Below are 19,847 nucleotides of genomic sequence, written 5' to 3' on the forward strand. Positions count from 1 at the left end.
TAACTATGTTTGTTTGTACCCTGCACTTTAGCTAAAAAGGCTCCCACACTAGCTTACATAAACTCAAGGCAAGACACTCCCTTCCCACAGGCAGACAATCTAAATTCATTTTAAGGCTATATCAGAGTCAGACCCAGGGCTAGATTTAGTATAAGGCACTTTCCTCTGTGCTGATTTCAATGAGCTTTTAAATTCAGACCCACAATATCTGGCATCTTGCTTAAATTTACAGGAAGGGCCTTAGCTCAGTAACAGAGCTTAGCTGGGAGAACCCAGTTTCACTCTGTTAGAATTCCTGTTCCATGGTTGCAGTCATGGGATTGTTGTCTATCACATGAGGGTATATGTTTTGACTCCACAGAGTGGGAAGTGATGGAGACAGGATCTCTTTGCTGTCTGATGCTAGAGAAAGAGGGAGCCATGTTGCAGTGCTCCGTGTGTGTTTATATGTAAATAAAGTAGATTAGCCAAAATGCTGAGTTGCTGAGGTCTGTTATGCAAACTGAGAAGACTCTGCAGATCCCTAAGTGTGCCAATATCTGTTGGCATCGGTTGCTGTGATGTTCAGGCAGAAGAAAGCTTTTGAAGCTCCCGAACGATTGACCAGGAGGGAGGGAACATGCTAGTCGGGCATGTGTCTCTGCCAGGGTCCTACTCAAGAGTAGGACGAGCTCCTGACACACTCTCAGTCTTCTCCGGATTGGGCTAGAAAAAGTTCCCTGCCTGAAACTCTGGAAAGCCTCTGCCAGCCAGTGTCGACAATATTGAGTTAGATGGCCTAACAGCCTGATGCAAATAAGGCTGCTTCCTGTGTTCCTATTTGAATCGGTCCTTAATGAGGACTGGAATCTTTATTTTCAGGCAAAGATCCGTAACTCAGTGCTAGAGCACAGTGGTGTAGCGTGGGTTGCCATCGGGGCACAGACAGATGCCAAGTGGGGGACCTGGCCTGGCGGGAGGAGAGAGCCACTGAGGTCTGGCCTTCGTCTCCGCAGTCTCCCTGCCTCCTTTCCTGTCCCCCAAAAGGAAGCGGAGTTGCTCCTGTCCCACCTGGAAACGGTTCCTACCAGGGTTAGGCGGCAGCGACAGAGATGTTGGTGGGAAAGGGTTTTCCCAGCAGGGAGAGGGAAGCAGATACACAAACCCCCTTAAAAATGGACCTGGACAGCTGCTCCTCTCGCTACACCACTGTTAGAACACCTGCTTTGTGTGCAGAAGGTGCCAGGCTCAGTCCCTGGCATCTCCTCCCTTGGAGAGGCACAGGGGAGGGGTCCCACTCTTCTTTGCTGTATGAATGCCTCCAACAAGCTATTGGGGGGGGGGGAGAAGACCACCATCTCCCCACGGCCACCTCTCTCAATTCAAATTCTGGCTCGAGCTTCCTCTGTGAAAGCAGAAGAAGGCAGCACAACACCCCAAATTATCTCCAGGAAGTGGGGTGTTGCGGAGTGTGGGCTGGGAAAAGCTATATCGACAAGAAAAGTAACAGAGGCGGCAATTAAGGAACCTGCTTTGGACGGGAAGGGAAATTACTCATCGTCACACGCACACCCTGCCCCACTTTCCCAGCAGCGCTGCCAACTCGCTCCGTCATTTTGGATGTGTACCCTGCTTTCCCGCGTATAAGACTAGGTTTTTTCCCCTTTAAAAGTTACGCTAAAAAGTGAGGGTTGTCTTATACACGGGTAGCGCACAGGGTGGACATTTGATTGGTTGCTGCCGCGGCTGTCAATGGAGTGCCTGGCGTGCTCTGGTCCAGGGGGTCACGAAGAGTCGGACATGACTAAACGACTAAACAACAACAACAAAACATTTTTTGCTTCGACAAGTCTACCCAGATCTCCAGACTACTGATGTGTTTTTGTTTAATGCCGGCTATTTCTGAATGTTTCCATGGTTTTTACTAATAATGTTGTGGGGTTTTTTTTTGTAAGCCACTTGGAAGGGTTTCTTTTACAATTGAGCAGCATATAAATGTTATGAAATAATAAATAAAATAATGACAAGGCACTGATCAAAGGCTGAACAACTGCTGGCTAACGGGAGCCTCAAGAGTTCGGCAGAAGGCTTGATCGTTTCAGGCTGTCTATCTGAGTTACAGAAGGCTGATCCCTAGAGCAACACGTCTATTACCAGACACCCACCTTGGCTCTGTTGATAGTGCAGTGGAGAGCGTTGTTCTCTTGATCATACAGCAAGCTGAAATCTAATGTCCCCAGGGCAGCTGGAAGAAAATGAAAAGGAGACACGTATTGAGGAGAGAAGTGTTTGCCCCTTTTTGAAATATAAATTCAAGCGGAGTCAGAATGACAGGAGAAAAAATCAAGTCAAAGAAAGGAACCAAAAGCTTTAGGGGTACAGGATCCTTTTGGATCAACCCGATCTGCGCTCCCCAAAACATTACGTAAGTTGAAACTCAAGCACCCTTTGCAATTTGTACTTTTTCCTGAATTTTGCAGTTCTGTAGCCAAGTAATAGGTACCAATTTTTATTTTTGCAAAAAAATGCAAGGAGAATGTCGGGCAGCTAGCATCAAGGGGTAGACTCCTCTTGAACCTGGAGGCTCTACTTAGCTGTCATTGGCAAACAAGCACCGAGTTCAGGGTTCTGCCAAGAACTGAGATGTTTGCAAATGAGTCTGCTTCAGGGCTTTCAGACAGCATGTAACAGAGGCCGAAAGAATAAAAGGAGGTGGGGGAGAGGGGGAAACGTGCAACATCTTTATCATATTGATGTGTGGAACTCACCTCCACAAGATGTGACGATAGTCCTGGGATTTACATTAAACAAACTTGTGGGGGATGGCTTAGTTACATGGAATTTCAGTGCTCAAAGGAAGTCTACCTCTAAGTAATGAATGTTTGACATTCCATTGGATATTTTCCTCTGTTGTAAGGATGGGGAACCTGCAGCCTTTCAGCTGCTGTTTGACTACAACTCCCAGAATCCTCTGCCATTGGCCATGCAGGCTAGGGGTGATGGTAGCTGGAGTCCAATGATAGCCGGGGGAGGGGAGTTTCCCAGATGTTACCCCTCCTTGCTCTGGCTTTTAAATTCAATTTTGTCCATCTACTGCCCACCTCACTTCAGAAGGCCTCTGAGCTTACTCCTGAGATTGCCCAGTACCAAATTCCAAGGCACCTTTTCTCAGAATGCCCCATGAGGGCTAGAAACTTGCCTTCTTAAAATGATGGAGGGATGGGGGGCAACTAAAAGCTCTGCTGCGGATTCCATGCCTGCACACTGCTCCCACGCAATCCTCGCGAGCCCAGCCTCTTTAATTTGAGGGCCTGTTTGTTCCCACACAAGAGATTATTGATTGAAGCAGAAAGACACCCTGTTGGTTTTCTCTCTCAAAACATACTCAGAGCCGGTCTTTGGCAGAATGGTGGAGGGAAAATAAGGTGGGTGCGATGTGTGGGGGTTGGGGGGGGAGAGAGGAGAGGGATGACTGTGCCAATAAGCTGGTTAAATTTAGCACCGCATATTTTTTAAAAGGGGGAAAATTTGAGAGGAACAGGGTGGGATAAGGATGCTGATTTGCAGAAATGATGAATAGGTTGTAAATGGCAGCGCTGGACTTCCCAATTCCCTGCTGTGCTGTTTTGTTTCTTAAAATAATATATAGGCATATTAAATTTTTGGTACCATTGGAGAACCTTTCGTGACCTTGACCTGAGATGGTCAGGTTCCCCAACTTGGAAGGGTTAAGAAGATAAGAAGAGATCTGGTGGATCAAACTGGGGACCCATTGTTGTAAACAAAAATCTGCCCTTTTTACCTTATGGGGTATTCCAGAGTCCTTACGTAGGTTCCCTATTGGTAGGAGAAAATAACAGAGGCCAACCAGAGAATATTGAGAAGCAAAGCAGCTAGTAAGCCTGATCTTTATTGATCTGTTGCAACAGGGTGCTCCCCTCACATGCAGGAGGGAGGAGGAACCAGAACCAAGGTGTGCCTGCCCTTACATAGACATTTTAAAATCCCTCCCTGGAGTCCAAGACCAACCCCAGAAACATCATACATACATCAAAGAAGGGGTGTAGCTCAAGACCACCACCTCCAGATACATCATACCTACATCACAGAAAGGGCGGTCTACAGCAGAAATCTGAGTGTTTTGTCTACCTCCTGTCTGCCAGGTTACCTGTTTAATGGTCACTTGACTGGATTGCCTGGGGAGCCTGGCCAGTCTTTTGTAATGATAACTACTTAGTTCCCGGGCCATGTCACAGGCTCACACCCTATTCATATCTTAAATGTGCCCTTCAGACAGGATTTGTGAGGAAAGAGACAATGGGGAGAATTGACCTTGCAGAGAAATAATTGAGGTCAGTTTGGGAATCAAAAATGGTTCCAGGTCGGTCTTCCTGTGCTGATCTATGTACCTGCTTGGTTGGTACACTTATGAACATTTAACATATATCTAAGACCTCGAAATTCCTATCACAATATAAGACCTCAAAATTCCTATCACACCCATCTTCTCCAAGATTCTGTTGTCACAGAGGCCCAACAGGTGCCCCCAACAGGACACCCACAAGCGGGGCTAAAACAGCAGCATTGTGACTAGTAGCCATCCATGGCTTTTCCCCCCTCTATGACTTTGCCTCGTCCTCTTTTAAAGCCATCCGAGTTGGTGGCCATTACCGCCTATTCCAGTGAGGGCAGGTGGAGGTTGGCCGTCCAAGAAAAAAAGGGGACACCAATATGCTTAGGTCCATGTTCAGCTGCAGATTTAGAAATAATTCTTGCGACTTAAATTAGGAATGCAGTGCATCGCCCTTTACTGTGACAAAGGTGAGTTGCCTGCCTGCTCAGCCTACCCACTAGGGCATGGGTAGGCAAACTAAGGCTCGGGGGCTGGATCTGGCCTAATCACCTTCTAAATCAGGCCTGCGGACGGTCCGGGAATCGGCATGTTTTTACATGAGTAGAATGTGTCCTTTTGTTTAAAATGCAACTCTGGGTTATTTGTGGGGCATAGGAATTTGTTCATTCCCCCCCCTTCAAAATATAGTCTGGCCCCCCAACAAGGTCTGGGGGACAGTGGACCGGCCCCCTGCTGAAAAAGTTTGCTGACCCCTGCACTACAGGCTAACTGTTGATGGACAAAGGAAAAGTGTCGATTGTTTCTGCACCCAAAGTTGCCCAATGAGGGATGAGGACTTCTTTTGGCACTCCCACAGCCCCCCGGGGCCCTGATCCCTGCCCGCTTGGTCACAAGGTGGCAAGGGTAATGACTTCCCCCCTTTAAAAAGTGCATAGAGTTGAAGTTGAAAAAGTGACACTCTTTCCCGCTTCTTCTTCCAGCTCTATGGGTTTTTCAAGACTCAAGCCTGCGCCCAGCTGACTGATCTGAGCCTGAAAAATCATAGAAAGATCGACAGCTGGAGGGAAGGAGGGGTGAGCGGAGAGACTAGGGGAGGAAAGTGGGTGCTCTTTCAGAATGCACCCCCCAAAAAAGGTTGACACCCCCAGTTCCACACACACGCCTGGGGTCCCACATTCTGAAAGGATGCCCTTCAAATGATAGAAGCCTGTCATATGGAAGTTCTTCAAATAGGAGACAAGGGACACACTGTTTTTATTGTGTTATGTTATGAGAGCTAGTCTTTGATCATAATAAATTATCTGGTCTGGAGACAACAGACACAGCTATTAATCCATTTATAGTACCACTTTAAACAGTCACAGCTTCCCTCAAAGAATCTTGGGAACTGTAGTTTTTTATGGGTGCCGGGAGCTGTGAAAGTACCCCTATTCCACTTGCGGGGCTACGATTCCCAAAGGGGTTTAGCCACCAAATCCTTCTTCTCAGGGACTATACCTCTGTGAGGGGAAAAGAGGGTCATCTATGAAATCTCAGCGCCCAGAACTAACTACAGATCCCAGAATTCTTTTAGGGAAGCCACGACTGCTTAAAAGTGGTAAAATGCTGCTTTAAATGTATTGTTTCCGAGCACAATTCAAAGTGTTGGTGCTGACCTTTAAAGCCCTAAACGGCCTCGGTCCAGTATATCTGAAGGAGCATCTCCACCACATCATTCTACCCAGACACTGAGGTCCAGCTCCGAGGGCCTTCTGGCGCTTCCCTCCCTGCGAGAAGTGAGGTTACAGGGAACCAGGCAGAGGGCCTTCTCGGTGGTGGCACCCACCCTGTGGAACGCCCTCCCACCAGATGTCAAAAAGAACAACAACTACCAGACTTTTAGAAGACATCTGAAGGCAGCCCTGTTTAGGGAAGCTTTTAATGTTTGAGGCATTACTGTATTTTAATATTATGTTGGAAGCCACCCAGAGTGGCTGGGGAAGCCCAGCCAGATGGGCGGGGTATAAATAATAAGTGATGGTGATGATGATGCAGGTGAGACCATGCTCACCAGGTGTCAGGACTGGAGTGGAAATCGAATCCAAGACACCCACTCCCCACAGCTAACAACCTGGGCTCATTCCCCAGCCCCTGGCTGCATAGTACTGAGTTCAGATCCTCCAATCCCCAGCCCCAGGTTAGGAAAGGACACCGATAAACAGGGACACAAAGGTTCTGGACATGCAAATGAGATGGAAAGTCTTCTTCTTTTAAAAAAAGCAAGTGTATGTGAATGGCTTGACATGATTTGGTCTATAGTAACAATGATTAAATTAACTTAGGAAAGAGCACACATAAATCAAGCTAATAAGTTTGTAGAAAAATGGGTATTCTTTGTGATGCACTGGAAAAAGCAACTTTAATGGTAATGCTCAGCCTCATGCCGCCTTCAATTTGTTGTAATACGGTTAGCATTTGCAAGCAGATGTCTTTATTCTCTTTATTGTGCCTTATTTGTGGGAATCTATTATTTTGCTGTCTTAATGATTTAATTTTTTTTTTAAAGGAGCAACTGATTCTGGACAGCTGGTGTTTGGCACTCAAGACACTGGCAATGGCCTCATTCTGCAGCCAGTATCGTGGGCCTGGATACAGTGGAAGGGTCTGGCTGCCAAAGGCCATGGAGCTGAACACTTCCTTCTGCCTCTGGATCCAGAAAATGGAAGGGAGCAGCTTTGCCTGCCTCTCTGCAAGACAGGCAGCCAGCCAGCCTGTGGAACAATCCCCCTTTGACCCTGCAAAATGGAAAGTAACTATCCCTGGCTCCTTCCATTGCTCTGGGAGGCTGGGGTGTGCATGGTTTGTTTGTTTTTTTAATTGGATGACAGCCCTTGGCAAAGGTCATTCCATTTTGGTGGCACACCTGCTGCCGGGCCCTGATCCTGCACGGTTTCTGGAGCAAATGATGGTGTGTTTTTTCCGGCCACTAAGCTCCCAGCCCAACGGAAGGTGGCAGTTTTCCTCCCCCCCCCTTCTGCCACCACTCTGTGAAGCTAAACCCGGCCTATTAAAATTGGATGGGGGAGATCAATCCTCAGGGCCTCGTTAAGATTCCCATTACGGCAAGCAAACAGCAGATTTATTTTCCAGTGTTTTGCAAAAGCGTCTCTGGGAGGACATCCTTTGAAAATTGCTCTGTTTATATGGAGATGAGGCTTGCGAGGTTTAACCAGACACACACAGAGACACACAGACACACATAGGAAGAGCCTTGCTGGGTCATCTGAGTGCAGTGGCAGCTGTCCCCACTGGCAGATTCCCAGTATTCATAGGTAGACTGCCTCTGTCACTGGAGGCTCCATGTCACCATCACAGCCAGCCACCATTGATAACCTTACCCTCCATGATTGTGATTAACAACTGGATTCGAACTCAGCTGCCTGCTGGAATTGTGCCCATACTAGGGGACTTTTGGAAAGGTGGAGGCTAGACCATTGGCATGAATGGGGCCTGCTCCACCAGCCTCAGTAGCTCCCACCCGCCTGGCTTCTGACTCCCAGTTTGTCCAAGGGGTGGCACTGGCTGGCAGCTCCCTCCTCCTCAATTCCAGTGGGGTGCTTGTAGAGCACATAGGAAAAGAGGATGGAGCTCTGTCTGTAAGAGGTTCTTGCTCCACCTACACTGGGAGTTGCCTAACACAGAGTCAGGTCATTGCTCCATCTAGCTCAGTATTGCTTACACCAGAGGTAAGCAAACTTTTCCAGCAGAGGGCCGGTCCACTGTCCCTCAGACCTTGTGGGGGGCTGGACTATATTTTGAAGGGAAAAAATGAATGAATTCCTAAGCCCCACAAATAACCCAAAAATGCATTTTAAATAAAAGCACACATTGTACTCATGTAAAAACACCAGACAGGCCCCACAAATAACCCAGTGATGCATTTTAAATAAAAGGACACATTCTACTCATGTAAAAATTCCTGGACCATCTGTGGGCTGGATTTAGAAGGTGATTAGGCTGGATCTGGTCCCCAGGCTTTAGTTTGCCTACCCATGGCCTACGCTGACTGGCAGCATCTCTCCAGGGTTTCAGGCAGGGGACGTTCCCAGCCCTACCTGGAAATGCCAGGAATTGAAATGGGGACCTTCTACCCGCCAAGCAGATGCTCTCCTACGGAGGTGTGAGCCTTGCCTGTTTCCCACCCCACCAGTCTCAATGAGCACCACCCTCTTCTGTTCTGGAATGATCACATGCAGCCTTCTATTTGTGCGCAAGCGAATGAATGCCAAGCGTAAATCCACAGGCTGGGTTTGAAAGAAAGGAGAGAATTGATTGTTTGTTTTCAGCCCAGGAAGATGGTGACAATTCCCTCCACCCTCAGGTGAAAGGGAAGGCACTAGTCTCTGTTCAGCAACACACGCGATTATAAAAGGAACCAAAACATTGAAGCAGATGCTCTTTTTTATGTATCTACATTTGCTTTCTCTCTCCCTGCCTTGTTTTGTGTGTTTTTTTAAGGAAAAAAGTGAGCAGAACTGAGAAATGCAGTCTGTCTCCCTTGGCAGGAGAAGGAGGCAGTCTTTGGTTTGTCACGGCTGCTGAGCTCCTCCAGGCATCCCCCCCCCCAATGCATTAAGCACAGTTTCACAAAGCAAAAATGGGCCGATGACGTGGGCCCCTCCTGGTCTGAAAGTTTGGGCCAGAACACTTTGGAACCAACTTTTTAGATTTTTTTCCAAGTTTCTGGTCCTCATGGATGCACACAGTCACACCCAGGGGGGAAATGTTTAGCAGCTGTTTAGTAGTTTGTTGAACATCTACAAACTTTAATCCTTCCTCATTTATCCTGCTACTCCTTCAATGGGGAGTGGGTTTGAGATGGTCAAACCACGGTAGGTAGGTGAGTTGGTGGGTCGTGGGGTTGGCTGATGTGGGTAGGTTAATAATAATAATAATAATAATAATAATAATAATAATAATTTTTATTTATACCCCGCCCTCCCCAGCCAAGGCCAGGCTCAGGGCAGCTAACAAGCAATAATAAAAACAAGTTGACAGATAGTAGACAGAACCTTTCTATACAAAATGAGATGTGGGCAGGAATGTTTTCCAGATATTGCAGAAGGGTCTCATGCTCTTAAAGGAAATAAAGACTTTGGCAACAGGAATGAGGGAAGTTGGGGTTTCTCCACCATTTTAAATTACTTAAGTCTGAGAACCTCTGAGTTCACTGAACCCTTGATAAGCTTGTGAAATTGTCATTGACCCCCAACCCAAATGAAATAAAATCAAGAAATAATTGATATCCAATCAATGTGTATTAATTACCCATCACCACTGCTAGGAATCATAAAATGTAAATTTTATGCTTTGCTACCATGCAGACGTTCCTCATTGCCAAGGGAGGTGCGCTCTGTACACGCTCATGCCCTTTATTTCTGAGGCTCATAGTTTTTTGAATTATTTTGGGGGGATTAAACCTCATCAACTTATTTTCCACATGCCTAAGCCCATTTGACCCCCTTGGTCTTACCGTAATTCACCCTTCTGCATCAACCCCAGAGAGTCAATACCAGCCAATTTGGGAAGCCTGGACTTAACATTTATGGAAAACTAACCCTACCCAACTTTGTTCTGACACATGTAAACTCATTTAACAGCTGTGACTTCTCCCTTGTGAGAGTTGAGATTTTCCTACTAGTAGGGGTATCCACCGCCCATTGCCTCCCAAGGCAAGGCAGTTCAGGACCCTGGACAGAGCACTGTGAAAGCTGCTGGTTGTAGCAGCCTCCCTCCACCAGGGGGAGCTATTGCTTCTGCAGAGTGTGGCTGGTCTGGTCCTGCTTTTGGTCCCTTGCCCTCTGAAGAACTGCCTGCAGACGTAAAGGGCAATTACCCCATTCCACAGCCATTGGCTCCTGTCACCTGGGGCAGGAAGGATTGCAATGGCCATGTGTCATCCCCATCTAATAAACCCAGTAAAACACACATTATCTGGGCTGGAAGGCCCTGGGGTGGGGGATGATAGGACCTCCTTCTGCGTTTTCTTCCAAGTTCAAGGGCTAAGGGATTAAGGCCAGAGTAGTAGTATTAACTACATCTACTTATTACGACTAGTAGTTAAGCATTTGCGCAATGGACTAATGCAATCTGGATGACCAGGTCCATACAGATCATGTGCACTTGTGGTGTGTACATCCTGAAAAACTCAGAATGTGTTTATTTTGGAAGCCAAGAGGCTAGTCCTCAAGGTTGTGAAGAGAAGTAAGAGAGGAGAACTGCATGCATTAAGTGTTTCCCAGTTCTCTGTATAGGGACTTAAGAAGAGCCCTGCTGGGTCAGAGTCTTGTTGACTCCTCCTGAATCCGGAGTTTGCATATAGTCATTGTGATTAGCAGTCACCCTTTAAGGTTCAAAATTAATTTTAAAAATTGAGCTTCTCTGGTTTCCTTTCAAAAGCCATCTAGGGCAGGGGGCAGGCTCAGTGCGCCTGTGTGGACAAGGCATTTTTTTTGTGGGAAAGGATAAGAAATAGAGTGAGCATTGTGCAACAGACCCACTGAATGGTGGCTGTTTTCGTACGGTGTTCAGTGAGATTTAGGCCACATCCACACCATACATTTAAAGCACAATCTCTTCCTCCCTCAAAGAATTCTGGGAGCTGTAGTTTGATGAGGGCGCTGAAGGTTGTCAGGGAGACCCCATGTCCCCTCCCAGAGCTACGGTTCTGAGAGCGGTTTAACAATCAATCCCTCAGCAGCTTAACCTAATTAAATGAGGTGTTAAATGAGGAGAGGATCAGAACTGTGTACACACCACCTGGAGAGGAAAAACCGGTGGGAGATAAATGTGATAAATAAATAAAACGAAACTGCATTCCAAAGCATGTAGGCGGAATTTGCACTGAAACGCAGGTGACTTTTCAGAAGGGGAAAAATTGCAAGCTAATGCAGAAAGACAGAGAAGCTGTGGGTGTGAATGGACGGATCCATCCCCTCAATAGCCATATAATAAAACCTACTTCGGCCGGCACAAGCTCTGAGGCAGTGCAGCTTAAAGCCCCCTCTGCAGCCACACGCCACAGACCATCTGCTCCTCTCGCACCTTGGACAGGCTTGCAATCGCCCTTGAGTGTCCTCACCTCTGGCTAAGCCTTTTTTTGCTTAAGAAGCTCTGATCCTAAGCAAGGAGGCAGAGCTCAGGTGATGGATGAGTGGAGAATCAGTGCTAAGGGATTCCGCCCTCCCCACGCCAATCCCAAAGTCACCTTGAACCTCCCAGCTGCTGCGTGAGAGAGGACTTAGCCATTTTCCTCTTTTTTCGACTCGGCCAGGCCAGAGCGCCTTCAGCGATGACCCACATTTCACAAGTCGGCCTAGCATTGGAAGAGAAGGGTAAAATCCGGCTGGGTGCAGGGCGGTCGGACTCTCCTCCCCTTGTAAGGATGGGTGAGAGGGCGTCAAAATGTTGGAAGATACAGGATGGATAAAGAAAGGGCTCCTTCATGCCACACACAGCTAAACTATGGAACTCCCTGCCACAGGAGAGAGGGATGGAAGAGGAGATTGCTCTTGTGCTCAGATCCTAGGTCAGCCTTTGTGATAATAATAATAATAATAATAATAATAATAATAATAATAATAATAATTTATTTATACCCCGCCCATCTGGCTGGGTTTCCCCAGCCACTCTGGGTGGCTTCCAACAGAACACAAAAATACAATAACCTATTAAACCTTAAAAGCTTCCCTAAACAGGGCTGCCTTCAGATGTCATCTAAAAGTCTGGTAGTTGTTCTCTTTGACATCTGATGGGAGGGTGTTCCACAGGGCGGGTGCCACCACCGAGAAGGCCCTCTGCCTGGTTCCCTGTAACTTGACTTCTTGCAGCGAGGGAACCGCCAGAAGGCCCTTGGCGCTGGACAGGGGGCTGGGTTAAATAGGCCATCACATACCCTCCAAGTGTCCTGACTTTCCAGGGACAGTCCCGGAATTACGAAAGCCACCCCAGCTTCTGATATGATTCTGGGATGTCCCTATTTCCTCTGCCAGCGCTGCCACGGCCGAACTCGGGGAGGAAGATGAGCCGACGCCTGTCCCGTTGCCTCTCTACAGACTCTGCCTCCCTTGGGCAAAGGGTAGTGGCTGCTGGAGAGCCAGCGAGGAGGAAGAGAGGCTGAGGCCCAACCCTGCCTGCCATGCTGGTTCTGAGGGGCAGGCAGAGGGCAGAGCTGTCCTGGGCAGGAAAAAAGGGGGGAGCAGAGCAGAGGGACAGAGTCTTGATTTAAAAAAACAAAAACACTTTGTGCGTCCTCTAATCTTAAAAGGTAAAGGGACCCCTGACCATTAGGTCCAGTCGCAGACAACTCTGGGGTTGCGGCGCTCATCTCGCTTTATTGGCCGAAGGAGCCGGCGTACAGCTTCCGGGTCATGTGGCCAGCATGACTAAGCCACTTCTGGAGAACCAGAGCCACGCATGGAAACGCCGTTTACCTTCCCACCAGAGTGGTACCTATTTATCTACTTGCACTTTGACGTGCTTTTGAACTGCTAGGTGGGCAGGAGCAGGGACAGAGCAACGGGAACTCACCCCGTCACGGGAATTCGAACCGCTGACCTTCTGATCGGCAAGTCCTAGGCTCTGTGGTTTAACCCACAGCGCCTCCCTCCTCTAATCTTACCTCTTTCTAAAATTCATTTATTGTCATGTGCTTTTCTTCTTGTAGGTCTACCAAAGAATAAAATAAAATTGGGATTTAGGGTTTTTCTCAGGCTGGCATGTGTGTTGTGGCCCATTGTAGTAGTAAGAGGAAATGTGGATCAGAACATCAATATCCTAACATCCTCCCCCTTTTCCAGGTAACACATAGCAGATAGCGAAGGGTCGACAGCTGTTTATCTCCTTTATGCCACAGGATGGAGAAATTCAGCAGGCTGATGGTAAGAGGAAATACTCTGCAGGGAAGGGGGACACACACAAAAATGGGGGGTGGGTCGAGGAGGGCCAGTCGGCAGGAAAGGAGAAATGTCCCTTTGTTCATCTGAGGAATGTTGGAGAGTGTGCCATCAAGCTGATCCAGCAGCACTCTTCTGATCTAAGGCCCAAGGACCAGACAGAGAGGCCTGGACCTCTGTGACACAGTTCTGTACTGATGCTCACAAGAGACTCGAGAAAACGTCCATGCCAGACATTGTTTGAAAAGCTAGGAAGTTTTGCCATTCAAGAGACTGGCTCTCGTCCTGCCACAGCCCTTGGCAAGGCACACACACACACAAACTGCCCTCCCTGCCAAGCTCCAAATTTGACATTAAGCCTCCGATGGTGCTTTTAATTGGAGAGGCGATCTTTTGAAAAGGGAAAAAAGAAGAAGAGAGGCAATTCGTTAAAAGTTAAGGAATAGAAAACCTGCATTGTCGGCAGGCCTCCAAGCCATTGCCGACTCCCCAGCGCTGACCTTTACATTGTACGATGTGGATGAAATAAAATATATATGTTGTGCTTACTCCTTTTTTAAAAAAATCAGCACTAGGAGAGCTGTGAGGGACGGGGAAGGGTTGTGAAGGACGGCACTGCGCCTTCCACGACACAGAAGCGTAGAATTGTTGGGTTCGATGGAACCCTGAGGGCCATCTAGTCCAACCCCCGACTTAGAACTCGAACCCGCAACCCATGAGACTCTTTGTCTCATGTTCTACCAACTGAGCCATTCTAGCTGGCCCATGGATGGCTTTAGAAGAGGATTGGGCAGTTTCATGGAGGATGACGCTAACAACAACTTTTAGCCACAATGGCCCTACTCTGCCTCCACAGCAAAAGGCAGCGATGCTTCTGAATTCTTATTGCAGCAAACCACAAAAAAGGAAAGGGGTGTTGTGCTCAAATCCTGCTTACAGGTTTCCCACTGGCCTGATCCAGCATGCTGTTTTTAGATAGATAGAGATAGAGATATAGAGAGATAGAGAGATAGAGAGATAGAGAGATAGATGATGATAGATAGATAGAGATAGATGATAGATAGATAGATAGATAGATAGATAGATAGATAGATAGATGATAGATAGATTAGATAGATAGATAGATGATAGATAGATAGATAGATAGATAGATAGATAGATGATAGATAGATAGATAGATAGATAGATAGATAGATAGATAGATAGATATAGATAGATGATAGATAGATAGATATAGATATAGATAGATGATAGATAGCTAGATAGCTAGATGATAGATAGATAGATAGATAGATAGATAGATAGATAGATGATAGATAGATAGATAGATAGATAGATAGATAGATAGATGATAGATAGATGATAGATAGACAGATAGTTGATAGTTGATAGAGTACTCTGCACAACATTCTTGCAGACTTATGAGCTTGCATAGAGACCTACTAAGCAAACAGCCTGGGAGTTGTGGGGTTAAGTGAGCTCTGATCTACCTCCACTTTTAATTTTAATGTTTTTTTCACTTTGTTAACAGGGCAGGCTCCCCTCTCCCCCTGAATCATCATCGGTCCATGTAAATTAGCAAGGGCACATTTTATGCATATTTGGGCCACAGGTCTGTGCAACACTCCCCCACCCCGGCTCTTAAGGACCCAGCGACGCTCCTGCAGGGGTGTCTAAAATCCCTGGGAGAGGGACAGGGAGAGACAAGAGAGCTGGCGCCAGTGTTTTTGAATGCGACACACGGCCACAGTTTAATACTTCCTGGCTGGGGTGACTACTGCTCTGCTTTCCAGGGGGATAAGATTGAGAACCTTTGATCTCCACTGGCTGCCCTCGGCATAAACATTGTGGGAAGGGAGAGGGGAAGAAAGGAGAGACAGACATTTTTCACACACACACACACACACACATCAAAGAAAGAATAAAGTTTCACAGCTGAATCTGGGTACTTTGCTCGGAAAGCAGCAGAGGTGTGGGGAATCTTTTTTTCAAGCCGAGGGCCACATTACCTCCTGCTCAGCCATCTGGGGGCCACAAGCCCATGGTGGGCGGAGCCAGGGGCAAAAGTGGGTGGAGCAACGGAGGTAAAGTTTACCTTGGCACTGGAGGCAGTTTTAGCACACACTCATCTCTTATCTCTTTGGCAATCACTCATAGCTGAGTAAGATTGTCTTCCATAAACACACTTTTAACAATGAGTCCGTAAGTGACTGTGGAGGCCAATTCTGGATCCACACTTCCTTCCACAGTGGGGACATGGGTTTCCGGATGGGAGTTGATCATGGTGTGGATTTGCCAAAGGTGCCTACCACTTTTCTCCCTTGCGTCCTGAGTTCGAGTGTCTTCAAAGCCCATGACACCTTTGGCAAAGGCTGTTCTCCAACTGGAGCACTCGCAGGCCAGTGTTTCCCAGTTGTCGGTGTTCATACTACATTTTTTTAGATTTGCTTTGAGACAACCTTTAAACCTCTTTTGTTGACCACCAGCATTACGCTTTCCATTTTTAAGTTCAGAATAGAGTAGTTGCTTTGGAAGACGATCATCGGGCATCCGCACAACATGACCAGTCCAAACAAGTTGATGTTGAAGAATCATTGCTTCAACACTGGTGATCTTTGCTACTTCCAGTACGCTGATATTAGTTTGCCTGTCTTCCCGGGTGATGTGCAAAAATTTTCAGAGAGACACCGTTGATGGAATCTTCACTACACCACCAATTTGGGTTGGGGGGCTTTAAAAGAGGGCTGGAAAAATTCGTGGAGGGAGGGGAAAAGTCTATCAATGGCTGCTGTCTAGGAGGGCTGTGATCTGTCTCCGCAGTTTGAGGCTGCAGTGCTTCTGAACAGCAATTGTCGGAAGCCGCAGGAGAAGGGAGTGTGTTTTTGTGTTTAGGTTGTGGGTTTCTGTTTGGGGGCACCTGGTTGGCCACCGTGAGAACAGCATGCTGGACTGCATGGGTCACCAGCCTGATCCAGGAAGGTCTCTCCTTACGTTTCTCGAGACAGATCGGGCTGTGTGGAGAGTGAGAGATCTTCTTTGTCTGCAAACTGGCAGCCAAGCAAGGCTCCTGCAGATTTTTCCAATAACAAGAGAAACTGACATTTCTCATCTGCGGCGGGGGTGACTGGACACCAAGTTATTAATGCCTCCAGAATGAAAAAGGTCTGGCGGGATGCGGGAGAACCAACAATAACTCTCCATTTAGACTCCCGTTTGGTTGGGGCTCCAGGCGAGGAAGAACGAAGGCAAGCATTTGAGAATCACTGGGGTGCAGGGACGCTGGTGTGGGGAGGGCGACCCCCTGCGCCCCCAAGGAGAGGCAGGCCTGCAATTCGTCTCCAGCCTGACAGGCGCCCCTTGAACAATATCTCTTTGCAAATGTGGATTAAGACCATTAACGAGAGCAATTAAGTAATTAATGCGAACAATGGTAACAACATGTGCATTTGGACACAGAACCTCAATCCACTTTAGACACCGTGACAATGGTATTAATTATCTGTCTCGCGCTGGATGCAGCGGACTGAAAAAAAAAGATCTTGTTGGCCTAATGCCCCCTCTAAATCCGCTTTTATTTTTATTTTCCTGTTTTCTCTTTCTCGCTCTCACACACAGAGCACACCATTTCTGGAGACCACAGTCTGCTATCAAGCAAGATTTGGGGCAGGGGTGTGTGACTAGCAGTGGAGTGGCAAATTCAGAAATGCTGGGTCCCTTCAAAGATTATGCAGTAATATTATAATTATGGGACACGGGTGGTGCTGTGGTCTAAACCACTGAGCCTAGGGCTTGCCGATCAGAAGGTCGGCGGTTTGAATCCCCGCGACAGGGTGAGCTCCCATTGCTCAGTCCCAGCTCCTGCCAACCTAGCAGTTCGAAAGCACGTCAAAGTGCAAGTAGATAAATAGGTACCACTCCAGCAGGAAGGTAAACGGCGTTTCCGTGCGCTGCTCTGGTTCACCAGAAGCGGCTTCGTCATGCTGGCCTCATGACCCGGAAGCTGCACACCGGCTCCCTCGGCCAATAAAGCGAGATGAGCGCCACAACCCCAGAGTTGGCCACGACTGGACCTAATGGTCAGGGGTCCCTTTGCCTACTATTATAATTAGGGCTGCAGTGCAACTATCAATGCAGATCTTTTATCTGTTTATCTAGGTTTCCAAAGTGGGAGGTACTGCTCCTGGGGGGGTGGGATGGGATTACCTGGGGGAAACACTAAGAGGCAAGGGGGAGGCGCTACATCATTTTCATCCAGTGGCACTGAGTTCCACAAGTCATTGGGGGGGCTTCTCCAATAAGGCCCTCTGCTGCTGTAGAGAGGTTCCACAGGGAGGCCTTGAGGGACCTGCCCCTCAAGACTGGGGCGGGGGGGCTCAGCCCCATCCCCACATACTTGGGGGGGGGGCTGAGCTGTCCTCAGATGCTGGAGGTGCACCTCTTTACCCTGGCCTTCAGCACCTAAGATATTTATTTTCAGGGTGCACCCTATTCCCGCTTTTGTAATTTGTATTAACTGTTTTTAAGACTGGATTTTAAAATGGCACAACCCGCCCTGGGACCTGATGGCGAAGAGTAGGCAGGAAATAAATCGAAAGCATAATAATGAACATTGCTTTGCAAAAAAAAATGTGCCTATTAGGGTGGATGTGTATTAAAATACCAATGGATTTTCACGAGGACTTTAAAAATAAATAAATCTCAAACTGATGTAGAACTATGGATAACGGAATTTCCGCTTAGAAATTGTGGGATTCCCAGAATCAACCCTATAAATTGATGGAGAGATCTGAAACTTGATGAGAGAGCAATAAGGAAAAGCCGCGTCTGCTGTTCCACCTGCTCCTGATTCTTGTCCCACTGACAGAGACCTGTGAGACCAGGGTTCAAATCCCGCCCCCACTTGGCTACCTTGGGCCACTCACTGCCCCTCAGCCTACCTCACAGGGTCGTCGTGGGGATTAAATGAGGAGGGGAGAAACATGTGCAGCACCTTGAGCTCCTTGGAGAATAAGGTGGGATATAAATGCAAGAAAGAAAGAAAGAAAGAAAGAAAGAAAGAGAGGGAGGGAGGGAGGGAGGGAGGGAGGGAGGGACACGGTACTTGGGCTGAGGAAAGGGTCCCATCTCTGTCCTCCAACCCAGAAACCTTCTCTCTATCTCAACCCTCAATGTGCATTAGGGTTACCAGATGTCCCCGGTTCCTGGGTACAGTCCCCAGATTTGCAAATCTGTCCCCGGGAAAAGTGGCAGCGGCAGCCTCAGCAGCCCGGAGCCAGCCTGGTAGCGCAGTGGGCTCTGGCTGGCTTCAGGAGCTGCTCACTGCCGCTGCCACTGCCAAAGCTGAACCGGGGACGTCCGGCAGTACAGATCTCCTGCCCCCTTTGTTTTGACAGATCAGGGGAGGCTCGGGAGTCACGGGGGGGGGGGTGTTGCCCAGGAGGGGCGCAAGGTGCGTGGTTTCTCTGCCAGGCAAGGTGCAAAGCCCTTTTTTGCACCCTGTGAAACATAAATGCGCAGAGATTTTTAAAAAACCGGGCAACAGCCACCGGCCCATGACTCCTGAGCCTTCCGCAATCTCCTGCCCCATTCCTCATTTTGACTGATCGGGGAAGGCTCGGGAGTCACGGGCCGGCAGCTGTTGCCCAGTTTTTTTATAAAACTGCGCATTTATGTTTCACAGGGTATGAAAGAAGGGCTTTGCACCTTTATACAATATGCATGTGTGCTTGGGCCCAGGGTCTTTTGCCTCACCATCCCCACTACTGACTCCCTGTTGCTACTCAGCTTTAAAAAAAAAAAAAGTGTCCCCGGATTCATTGGGAAAAAATCTGGTAACCATAATGTATGAGGGTGGCCACTATTATTCCGTGATAAAGGGCAACACTCTGCATGTGCTCCGAGGCTTTCTGCATTCTGCAACGACAGCAGAAAGGGCACACCGCCCAGTTTATTTGGAACACAAAGCTGGCAAGTTTTCAAAAGTCTAACGTATCAGCCCAGCCACCACCAAGATAATCTGTTTTTGTTTGTGCCAAGAGGATCTGACAGGAACAGCTAGAGGAGGCTGATAGGGGCCTGCCTGGATTAGCTCTCTCTCTTCTCTCTCTCCCGCAGAAAAGACAGGATCAGTAACCTTCAGAGTGGCGGATGGATGGAGCTTTTGTTTAATGCCTTGTCTCGGACGACTCCCCATTGAAACACCTACTTTGGATTCCGTTTCTGCCAGGGAGCTCATTTGAAAATTCCCTGGATAAGAAATAAACAAGAGCAATGTAGACCGTGAACCTCCTTGCTCTTCGATCCTCCTGGAAAATGAAACCCTGCGGCTCACCACAATGGCTTCCCCACCCTCCCGGAACTTTCCGGAGAGGGCTTTCAGCAAAGTGGAGCGGCTTCTGGTGATAAGAGCCAAGCAGAAAATAAAATGTTTTCTCCTGACATGTGGCTGCTGCATCCAAGTGCAACTGCATATAGGGAAATGCAATTTTTTAAAAAAAAAAATGACCCTGCAGGCTTTGTTGGACATTGCACGAGGGCCCATGCCAGAACAGGCGGCCCCACGAACAAGGATCTCCACCTCT

The 19,847-nt window shown here is 47.9% G+C and overlaps 1 protein-coding gene across 1 annotated transcript in view; it reads right to left on the reverse strand.

The window, feature by feature from the left end:
- Positions 1 to 19,847, reverse strand: part of DOC2B (double C2 domain beta) — a 122,599-nt gene that overhangs the window by 89,477 nt on the left and 13,275 nt on the right. The window contains exon 2 of the mRNA XM_081890572.1: positions 2,145 to 2,224. Coding sequence (XP_081746698.1) covers positions 2,145 to 2,224 — 80 coding nt within the window. The remainder of the gene's footprint in view (positions 1 to 2,144; positions 2,225 to 19,847) is intronic.

Source organism: Podarcis melisellensis (genome assembly GCF_964234715.1).
Source record: "Podarcis melisellensis genome assembly, chromosome: 15".
NCBI classification, from domain to species: domain Eukaryota; kingdom Metazoa; phylum Chordata; class Lepidosauria; order Squamata; family Lacertidae; genus Podarcis; species Podarcis melisellensis.